Source organism: Mixophyes fleayi, chromosome 2, assembly GCF_038048845.1.
Source record: "Mixophyes fleayi isolate aMixFle1 chromosome 2, aMixFle1.hap1, whole genome shotgun sequence".
NCBI lineage: Eukaryota > Metazoa > Chordata > Amphibia > Anura > Limnodynastidae > Mixophyes > Mixophyes fleayi.
This window is the reverse complement of record NC_134403.1, coordinates 233,785,371-233,797,690: the sequence shown is the minus strand read 5'-3', so window position 1 is coordinate 233,797,690 and position 12,320 is coordinate 233,785,371. Positions and strand designations below refer to the sequence as shown.

Genomic DNA, 12,320 nt, shown 5'->3' with positions numbered 1-12,320 from the left:
ATTAATATACGTAACTTCACAGTTCTATTATTAATATACGTAACTTCACAGTTCTAAACATGACTAACTGATATTGGGACAAAAATGCTTTGTACTTATTAGTGAAAATACATCAGGGCATTTGAAATAGCATATTTGTACTACCGCAGCCGTGTGACCCTGCTCCATTAAGGTGTAAACAACATCTCTGAGAACTTCCAATCTGAAAACCTATAACACAGTTTTTGAACACGTTTGTGTGCTATGTTCTGGTGTTAAATCAGCACTTTCTGACAACTGCCATTGGTTATGAACAGATTTTAGGTCACCAGTAGGGCGTGTGGGGAGTACTAAGGTGTGTCATCTGAATGCAGATACGCCTTTCAGACCTGTTCAGACTTCACTGTCAAGAAAGCTGCCACACCAAGAGACACTTCTGGAGGTGTACAGTAGAATCAAGTATCTATTTCTTCGGGATTTTGTTTACAGCAGAAATATATAACATTATATATTAACATATACGCAAGATACATGCCATGTTGTCCTCACCATCTCCACTGAAAACTGCTTTGGCATCAGAAGTCTTTCTGTGGCAAAATGAATCTTCCCTGGCAGTCCCATCAGATAATCTATTGAAGAGCGGTGCTAGCGGCGACCAGCGGGTCAAGGAACAAGTACTGATGACAGCGAGGAGACAGAAACCAAAATCTACATCTACATTGAGTCACGGGACCAGAGGTAAACTCATATACTAAGCTGCTAAACTGGATGGATAAGTGTGAAAATACAATCAACAGTGGATAGTCGCACTTAGGTTTAAGAAATCAGGAAATATATATATCACAGGAGCCAACTTTTTAAAATGATTAGGAGCTGGCTCATGTTCTATCTATCTATCTATCTATTCTGAGGGAAAATGTATGATAGTAATCTCTAGCAAACAAATTAAAAAGTAAAAATATGGGCATCTAGAAGAAAAGCAGCCCAAAATACTGATGATTGTGGCCTCATAACACTTTTAAATTGATTATGTTAGGATAGTAGCTATGTCTGATCACTATTTTTTGCTACTGGAGCACATGTGACACACTTTTACTGTCAGTAAATTACAAGGAAATAGGAAAAACAAAAACAACCACAAGTCAGAAAATAAGACATTTTATCACTTTTTAGCATTTTATGCAGTAATAAAAGTAGAGCCTTTATTGGGGAGTTTCATTTCCCGATCAGGCACGTGGACATCACTATGATGTCCACTGCGCACATTGCTCGCCATTACTGTAGGAAATCTCTGCTTATTTTTCTGCACACATCTATGTGTTATATGTATGCTTTTATTTTTATGGGAGGCATTGTCTCTTGTTTGAACCTAGATGTCCATGTCCCTATGTTCTTCACTGTAACCTCTTTTTCAATGTTTGAATTGATTTTGAAATATATTCCCTATATTTTGAATTATTTATGATGTTTTGTGTTAAGGCTTTCTATTTTCATGTACACTTTTTGTTAATTTATATTCAGGAGACTCTCTAGTTGTGTATATGTGGTTATCTATATTGCTTTAACGCAAACAAAATAGTGTTCATTTACATTAATCTTAAACAAAAAAAGCCACGAAATGTAAAAGGCCTTTCCACCTTTGATGAGGTTTATTTAAACAACCATTTTCAGACACTTATTACATTGACACGGTTACTACATGCAGCTGGGTCCTGTGCTTACAATTAGGGTGGACTATTGCTAGGTAATGAAGTGTGAGTGGCAAATAATCCAATGCACAGTTAGAAATGACAGACAATTTCAGACTGGATGGCTGCAACACTTATTTATTCAAGAGCTGGCTGTCAATTGTACTTCTGCGCCACTTCTCTCATCTTCCACCATTTCAGCATGGAGCTCTTGTAATATAAAGTATGTACCACTCAGATCAGACAGTGTTAATTAACTGGTGGGGTTCGAAGGGAGGAACACCCATGGACATACTAGTGTAGGTAAGATGGAGGGTGTGTGCTTGTAAAACACCCTTAAATTGAAAAATCCCTTACAAACACAAGAAACACAATTTTATCACATGTGAATAGGCATCTTCCAACATTCATACCTACTGTATTTAAATATTCCCATATGTAGCAAGATAGATGTTTAATATTGCACTAAAATTTTCTCTGCAGCCAATTTCAAGTTATTGTTTATTATAAGTTATACTAAACAAAGATGTCAAACAGGATAGCGTTAAATGGATTTTACACTTAGGGGCATATTCAATTGTCGGCGGAAGCGCTGAAAATCTTGCGGACCACGCTTTATTACCATTATTACGATAATAGTGCGCGGAAAAAACGTTATTACGGTAGTTTTCTCGCTGGATTTCATCTCGCAGCTCCCTGAGCCGCGAGCTGAAATCCAGCTAACTATTACCGTAATAACGGTAATAGTTTTTACGCGGCGGGGATATTCAACAATTGAATATGCCCCTTAATGTTGTTTTTATCTAACAATGCATTTTTATGTAGCTTAATTTAATGGAATATAGACTTTGGTATAAACTGTTATGTTTACATCCAGAGTTCTCAACACTCCTCTGCCACTTATGCGGATTATAACATAGCTCAAAACAACCACACCAACAGCACCACTTTGTAAGGTGTGTTTAGCTAGGGTCTGAGCTCGTTATTCTATTCCATCTTCAAGTTTTACCTATCTGAGATGTCCTCAGTTTTAAAGTGGGCATGTATAAAAAAAAACTGTAAAGTGACCAACTATAAATGTTAATCCCTCAAATCCCTCTTTGAAACTTATGAAGATTATCCCGCTCACAAATTTATCAAAAGATGTTTAGCTAAGTATCTAAGAAACCTATCCCTTAACTGTTATTTAAAGGATATACAGGTATCTTTTGTCACAACCAACACCATATAAAATGACAATAATTATATTGATGAGTGAACTGTCAGAATGATATTAATAAACTTGATCTGTAAGGGAGGTTGAGGAAGTAAAAATCCTCATCTCTCAAAAAATAACCTAAATAAATTGAAGTTTAATAGAAATCACCTTAATAATTCTGGAACATTCTACTCTGCAGAGATGAGACAAAGTGGCATGCAATGGTAGATATCATATTTGTTGCAACCAAAAACTCAAACAGAAGGAACTCATAGGAATTTTAAAATATGGTAAATTGAGCATTATAGTTTTGGGCTGCTTTGCGCTTCAGGCCCCTCTTGAAATAACCATGAATTTCATAATGCACTAGAGAACACTTGAAAAGGAATGTTCATGGAAGAAAACCCTCCAACATCACACAGGCTGGGTACACATTACAGGATTTTCAGGCAACTATCGCGCCAATCACACGATAAACAAGCGTTTGGCCCGATATCGCAATAATGTGTGCCCTGCAATGATGAACGATTATCGTTCCAAAGCACATTGTATTGTTTCATTGGATTTTTAAAACAGACTAAAAATGTTGTTTAAAGATGCAACAATGTTGTTCCAATTCTGCAGCGTGTATACTCTCATGACCGGCGGTGTCCATAGATCTCCTATGGAGTGTGCAGAGTCACAGTCATTTGAGCCAATAGTTGAATAGACAGATGAAGAGCAGAAATCTGAATGTAAATCGTGTAAAATATGTTTAGTGTGTAAACATGAATGGGCATGCTGATCGGGATTTTTTTTCTTTAATCATTGGTAAAATTGTTAAGGATATCGCGTTGAGAGAAATTTTGCATAGCAGTCCAAGTCAGTCAGTGTAAGATACAGTGTTTTTCTGCTGCAAATTAGTTAGATAGTTAGCTACAATAAGCAGAGGGTTGGGTTTTAAGATATGCAAATTGTATGTGTTGTTTTGAATGTGGGCTGAAGAAGAGAGAGTGAAAATAGTGCCAGGCTTGGGTAGGTGATTTACAACAGGTATACGTTTTCCTCAGAATTGAATTATTGTAGTATCATGTGTTTACAGTTCACAAACCATTTTCCAAGACTGGTTTGAGACAGTGCAGTTAGAGTGCAGTCTCACCTAAGCTGGTTTGACATTAAAAGTGCAGACAGACCTTCTAAACTCATGCCATTAGTAATTCCTCTCTTTGTGTCTCTGTGCTTTATTATTGTTTTGTATGTGTAAACAACTTGTTCAACCACTCTCACTCATACAATTTTCTAAAACTACCACACCCTTCTGTGACAGATCTGTAGACCAAGCAGAGCATTGATTACTCTTATTTATAGAGTGGTGTAAATACAATTATATATTATAATACTGCTATCATTTATTTATTCTTTTCTTAGCTGATTTATCAGTTATCATATTTAAATATGGTCCACTATACATTGAATAGATGCAAAACTGATTGTATCTGCCTCTGTTACTATGATCTTCTTTTCATACTCTACCGATTCATCAATTATATTATATAAAATGAGGGGCCCTATTTGTCTCTTTTCCTAACACTGAAGGCCAATACCAGCTCCGAGAGTGGTGATGTACAAAACTGGAGAGTCAAGACCTTGCTAAAATATAAATATAATGAGAGTGGCTGCCATCTAGTACCTTCTGGATGTGCTGTGAAGAAAGGAAGATGGTACTGAAAAGACAAGGGGCTAGATTTACTAAAGGGCAGTTTGATGAAACCACCAGTTTTCAGCTGTTTAAAGCCACTGGATTTACTGAAGGCCAAACCACCAGTTACAAGGCTGAAAACCACAGTTTTAGAAGCCGCCACTTTACAAATCGCCATCTGGATTTATAGCATGATCAAAATACAAAACTGCCAGATTAACTAAGCTACTATGACAAACCGTCGGGAAAACTGCCCCCCCCCCCCCCCCCCCAAAAAAAAAGAGGTGGTTGTGAGATGTTGAGATTGCTCAAACTGGATGCTGTTTGACTTATCTTGCCATTCATAACATAAGATGAAGCACCATTGACATATAAATTATGGGCGGCAATCATTATTTATTGATTAAGGGGCAAAATTAATTTATAATTAACTAATGGAACAAATTTTATTTTTCATTACATTAATTGGGACACTATTATTGTATTATATTATGTGGAAATGTAAATATATAATGATATTAACTCGGCAATACTATTTGATTGTTAATGGGGATATAATTTTTTATGATGCACAATGTGGCATTACATAGTGCCCCAATCATATAATAATACAATAATTATGTCACCATGATATAATGAAAACTAAATTTGCTCCCATGTGTTAATTAGAAGTTGATTTTTACCCTCAACTAATAATGATTGCCCCATAATTTATATGTCAAAGGTGCTTCCGTTTATGTAAAAATATCTCAAACAGCATGTTTGTGCGATCAAGTAAAACAGAAACCGCTGGCGGTTTACCTGTTTTTATTCCACCAACCATTGCCAGGCATTTTACATTGCATCCTCAAACTGCCCTATAATAAATGTAGCAGTTTGGAGCACTAAACCGCCGGCGCTGTGTGGCAGTTTAAAACTGCCACCAAATTAATGATTTTAGTAAATTTACCCCTAGGAGTGTCCCAGTTTGGCAACTAGAACAATGGGATAGGATGCTTTCTAAGAAGGGGAAAGGGGGAGAAGGTACTGCGAGGGTGCAGGGAATGCCATGGTTATTAGGATGCAGGAATTTAAACCCTTACCTACACAGATAGTCATTGTAATATAATATTGCATTAGCACCTGTCTTCATAACAGTTAACTCAAAATGGAACTATGGGTCATTAAGATTACTCCCAAAGCATAATCAAGGTTACAGGCCAAAATGTTTAAGAGCCTCTACCTTAAACATTAATAGATGAATATGAAATCACAATTATTTACAAAACATAGAAGTTGATTTATTTGTACTTTCTTTTGTAATCTTCTTTTTTTTTTATATACTTGTTTTCTTTCACCTTCCTGATTGTGCAGTTGAGGTGCTGTAAATAGTAATGTAAATGTAAACTGGCCTGGAGGAACAATTCAGGTCCTTCTAAATGTTCTTTTGTTTTTTTGGCAGGGAATGGGCAGTCTTTACTAACTTTAAGAAAACCTTATGTCATTCTATCTATTGCCAGAATATTTTAGCACAGAATACTATCATATTCTAAGGGATGAAATAGTGGAATATACTTGAGTCTATATGATAAGAAATATTACACCTAATCTTCTTGTACTATTCATTTAGAAGTTTTTGATATAAAATTAGCTGATGCAACCATTTATGTCATATGCTTCATAATATCAGTCAGGTGTACAACCATTCTTGCTACCCACATGTGGTCCACCTGCCGTGTGTTGTGTGCCATAAACGTTGATTAATAAAACACTCTCCACAGAAAATAATTGACATATTTCACAATATCTTCACAGCAGTCACAGAAAATGTTTCATGGTTTTTTTGTTTAGCTGCACAGGGCCTTTTATTTGAAGTTATTTTATCCTGCAATTCTGTAAAAAATTAAAAAATATTAAAATGGTGTCTCCACGACGCTGTTCTTCAACAAAACAAAAAATCACCAAATATGAATTCTGCAATAACAGAAGCCCCACATTCTTTAAATTCATGTATCTTGCCCATTTTCCTCCCTCTAACCCATTCTTTCATTATTGGACGAAGACAAATACCTCACTTACCAGGAAAATGCATGACACATATTCAGATTCAATTTATAATATCAATATATTTACTTTTAGACCCTTTATATTACGTGTATAAACATATATAGAGAATAATGGGTGAGAGAAAAAATAATATCTCAGTATTGTGAACATTTATTGGGGGATACTTGACTTTTGTTATGATCATACTAAAGCCATACTCTTGCAATTTTGCTGAAAACATATAGAACTCTTATTTTATGACCTTTTTGTATGAACATATAATATGAGTCTTATTCTTTTAATTAGTAATAATGTACACTGTCAGCAATTATCCTTGCATTTTTACTATACTGTCCTTATCTAAAATATATTACTGCTGTACTCAGTATTTTTTATCTTTTCTCTTTAATAGTTGGTTCAGTGTACGAGACTCTGGAAGATTCTTACAATATGAATCGCAACAGCACTAGCAATCAGTATATAAAGCAGCAGAATGGTAGTACATGGGGGTATCAGGTACGTTCTTGGTAATAAAATATTTAAAAAAAAGTAGTGGACTGAGGGTACCATCTACCCACAAATGTTATACATCATCCTTTATTTTGATATGAAGTGAATCAGCAGTACGTCAAGATGAACTTGTTGGGCATGAAATGCATTATAGTCAGTATGTATAAGTTGTCAACCCATCCTCTTCCACTTCTAAGTCTTCATGCTGTCATTAAAAATGTATTTATTTGCAAGTTATACCTGAGTGAGTGCTGGCTGTTATCATTATACTTAGCATGTGGTATGGATACACCAGACGTTTTTTTTTCCATAGAGTGTAATGAGTGCAATTTTCCTTAGTCAGATGTCTACAATAGACATATTAGTCATTCATTTGGTATTCTACTTCGTGAGCACATGTATCTGCATGCTAGAATGCTCTTATTTACAAATGGATACCACTGATGTTTGGCAGAAATGGAAAGTAGGAAATTTAGAAGGTAGATTAAAAATAATAAATGAAAAAACATTAAGCGAACGACTGGAAAATTCTCGACTTTAGGAATTATAAAAACTCATTTAAATACAGCTTGCAGTACACTGACCCTAGTTAGGGACTGCTGAATCCCCACAATTTCAAATAGACTAAACTAAGTTAAATGACTGGTAGGAGTGTAAACTTCACAAATAAACAACAATTTGTTAAAATATATAAGTACTTTATTAAATAAGATCTGTAATTAAAAACATTAGCCATAAAAAGAGATCTCATAATGAATATATGAAAAGCAATCAGAATACCCACGTAAAGTAGCCTGCCTACTGCTTCACCACATTATAGTTGCACAGTGAAATCAAACATTGTCAATCAGAACCATTATATTCAGCACATATTTGGAACTTTTAGCCAAATGAAAAAGATGATAATTCTGAAACTTAGCAGTCCCCCCTACTTGACAGTATTTAGTCCAAAAACATATGTTCCAAACAATCCAAAAAAGGCATTCACCTGTTAGCTTGTCAATTTTGTATGTCCTATATAATTAAAAAAAATATATTTTCAATCACAGATACAATATGAAGTGGAACTACTTAGTTTACTAGAAATTCAGAAATTATTGTGTAGTCTTATATCTATGTTGAATTGTGTCGCAAAATAATTCACTAAATTTGATCAATAGCTAATATATAATAACGTAAAAAAAAAAAAAGAAAATAGCTGTAGCGCCTAAGAGTGGTTCTCAGCCCTAACTTTAATGCACACCAAAAAATCCTAGTCTTGTGCATTTCCTCACAGAAGAAACAAAGTTAAATGGTATAAACCTGTTTATTAATTTACCAGAGCTCCTCAGGGAAAATCACTTAACACATGCATTGTCGGTGTGCTTTGAAGGTAGGGTTGAGAAACACTCATCTAGTACAACAGGTTTCCACTTGTCAGGAAGGAGGCTAACTTCTTGAGAATCACATAATCTACTTAAAAGCAGCAATCCCACATGTTTGTTTTTTTTAATAAGCAAGTTAATTACCTTTTAAACATGCATCTGATTTTCCTCTTACATCTTCCTGCAAATCTTTATCTCCTCTTCAAAATCACTCTGGAAGAAAACCTCCAGAAAAGCTGCGTAGCTGCTTCTGGTTGGCTGATTGTGGATTAACCTCTCCAGCTGAGAGCAATGAAAACATTAGCATTTTGACTATTTTATATCAAGTATCCTACACTTTGGTCAGGGGTACATACACACACTGGTTCGCCTAGTGTAAGTAGTACTATTATGTATTTTTTCGCATCGCAAGATGCATCTGACTCTACATATGGTTCCAAAAACACTTTTTCTTGCGTGCCTAATTTCCTATGTGCACCAAAGACCCATATGCGTCCACTTATAAATGAACCACAGCGTGTTTGTGTGTGCGTATGTATGTACACTCATAGTGCCAGTGAATATAAGGATGCCCAAATGTCTCACCTTTATTTAAATACTTTAATACTGTCCCGGCCATAGCGGCCAACTTTATTTACTGTTCCTTCATTTAGCTAATGGAATCAATTTACTACCACCTCTACCGATCCGTCCTGCAACAGGGGACCCAGAGCAGTGAGGAAGGTGTGTAGTTACGATTCTGGCTGCTCTATGCAAGAAATTGTGGCAGTACAATTAGATCATCTCCTTCAAAATACTATGAGGACAAAAAACAATTAAGTGGAGAATTATTTAATCACATTATATCATCTTTTTTAGATCCATAAATATTGAGACACATTATATATTACCATTTGTTGTACAATATTTTCCTGTTTTTAAACACTGAATTTTGAGTTTTTAAAACTGCTATACAGCACTTTCTTCTCATTCCTAGCTGCATGGACATACCAATCATAACTAAAAAGTGCAAAATACAGCATTTCAGCACCGTGTATATTGGGGTAATCACAATATGCTTGCAATATTAAGGATAAGATATGTGAATACGCCCTGTTTCTTTTGTAGCTACTTCTGTTTTTTGCTTGTTTTCATAACTGTTTCCACAGTAACAGACAGAGGGAGAATGTATCCCTCCTGCACCTGGGGCCATTATGACCACACCTACATTGCTACTTAATCATAAAATTGCAAGGTACTAATCTCAGAATGAAAAGTTAGATTTCGTGTCTTACAGAGATCCAGAATAAATTTACAATGCTAGTGTTCATGCTAAAAGGGAGACACTTGACAGTAATTATAGCTGAAACATGCATCAATCAATCATTATTACCAGAAATTGAATAATTTAGAATATTACAGTCACAGGGAAGATGCAGGGTAATATGTAACAAGGATATTGTTTTAATTTTTTAATATATTTCCCTTATCTTTTTAAGTAAAATAAGAAAAAACAAAACCAAATGCAAAAGAGGGGTGATTACAAGAGAGACAGAGAAGGAAGGTGGGGGCGATACACCCATGACATAAAGTTGGCTTCCAGGAGCCTGCCGGGGGAGGTGGGCGTGATGGGGGCGGAGCTCCAAAATTCACGTCATTTTGGACCCGCCCCTGTGACGTAATGAAAATGCGTCATTTTGCAGCAGGGGGCGGGGCCGAACTCGGCGGGGCCAAACTCAGCGACGGACATTCCGGGGGAGTTGGCAAGTATGCATAAAACATTCCCTGGTAAATATTTGCTTCTCTCAATTAAACCATTCACACATATCCACAGTCGATGCCACATAAAATCCCATTACTTCCTTTAAACATGTAGGTAAAATCAATCTTTAATCTTCGCCTGTATCTAATAAACAGTCATTTTTATTTTTAGTATGTACAGTAGAAAACTACCTATATAATATGGTTTCAATTTTTTCCATTAATGGTTTATTGTTTTGTGAATACTCAGTCTGACTGTATTACATAAGTGCTTCTTTTTCCACACATCCACAATATCTCTCAACATTTTGACTTGAGAAATTGGGATAAAATAAGCCATAAAACCCAACCTAATCAGTTCAGAAGCAGGTGATTTTGACCAAATTCTGCCCACTGTTGTGTAAACCTCATCCCTTTCGAGATCCACAAATTGGGACTCTCCCACCAAAATCAGGACAATTTTGAGATATGCAGCAACTTTTGACAAAACTTATTGCTCTATATATATACTACACCAAACCATATCTCCCAACATTTGGGTAGGTAGAATCGGGGTGGGGGCATGGCCAATGCACGACTGGACGTGGCCACATATGGGGGCATAGCTAGCACTTTTGAAGTGCTGGGCTGCCCCATTCTCTTATTCCCTTCCTTCAAAACCGCTTTGCAGTGTGTACCAGTGCGCATGCCATGCAGAGCAGCAGTGAACAGAACAACACCTCCCTAAAGGACAATGCTAGCCCGAACAGGATAACGGGATAGAAAGCTGGCCCGAATTGGGACTTTTCCGCAACATCTGTCTGTCTGGGTATAATCTGATTCATCCTATTTTGTTTTCTAGTTGGTGTTCTAACATAATAATATTGTGATGTTTATGCTTTTCTTTTCAAACTAGCTTATTTTCCCATCTGTTCCGCTTATTCTTGGTGTGGATCAAGTGCTGTCAATGACCTGCCATTTTTTTTAGGTACTTTTTCTGTTTCTCCTGATATCTTCCTCTCTCTTCATGTATATTTATTGCATAAGGACTATTTGAGAGTATCTTCTCTGTTATTGGGAACAAAGTTTGTAATATTCTGCCCATTAAAATTTGGACAGTTGACAACCTCCCATGAATTGTAGTTCATAATCCTAGTTATGTATCATGTCTCAATTCTTTACACATTTTAAGATAATAAATATTCTTCCACCAGTCTTTTTTAATGGGGGTAATTTGGACTTTGGCTCTAATCAACTCCTAACATATATTGTGTCTTACCAGTATTGTTTTGAGGTGTACATTACTGTGCCTGCTGTAAGTGCTTGTATCTCAAAATATCTGCTGTAGTAATCCAATGCAATAAGGAAATTCTCCCCATTCCATGTCAACAGGTCTGATCTTAAAACTTGCCATACCCGTTTTTGGATTTCTCGAGGCAGCTAAGGTTCTTTGATATATCTCCTTTTATCTGCTTGACATGTTTGACATTTTGGTATAATATTTTCAAGATCCTCATTTATTTGTGGCTAGAACACTGCCATTGCTGGCACATCTTTCTGTTAATAGAAAGACATGCCGGCAATGGCAGAATCCTGTCACCTATAAGGCTGCACCAATTTGCCTCTGACAACAAGTTCCACAGTTGCCAATAGTCCTGGATTATGGAAAGCCATCTCTGTTACTTTACAGGTTATCCACAACATATTAATGTATATAACGCGTGTTCCTCTGTTGCTTTTTACTTTGCTTTCCATCAATGTCATTGAGCAATTTAGAATTAATGAACAGGAAAACTGCAGGATTTGTTCACTCTGCTAAGAAGTTTCTAAATAGTCCTTTTCCTGAAACATCGGTATCAACTGAATTAACATTTATGTTAGTGTGTCTTTCACAGACTGAGTTATATCAGGAGGCAGCCATTTTTCTGGAGACAAAAATGTACTGAAGCCTAAGCAAATAGCCTACCCACTATGGCTTCTGCATTGGAGACAACTTTGTTTGTGACAATTGATTACCAAGTGGGAGAAGAGCAGGTATAACATACCAACCTATATTGGACCACTTCACCACTGGCTATAATGCAATGCACTTGTTCCTCCAAATTTGGTTCTTACAACTCATCATTTCTGGGTGGAAATATTAATAATAAAAAAATACA

General features: G+C 36.1%; 1 protein-coding gene across 1 annotated transcript in view; it reads left to right on the top strand.

Moving 5' to 3' along the window:
- Positions 1–361: 361 nt before the first annotated feature.
- PKP1 (plakophilin 1) overlaps positions 362–12,320 on the top strand; it is an 81,667-nt gene continuing 69,708 nt past the window's right edge. The window contains exons 1-2 of the mRNA XM_075195635.1: positions 362–717; positions 6,981–7,084. Coding sequence (XP_075051736.1) covers positions 516–717; positions 6,981–7,084 — 306 coding nt within the window. The 5' untranslated portion in view covers positions 362–515. The remainder of the gene's footprint in view (positions 718–6,980; positions 7,085–12,320) is intronic.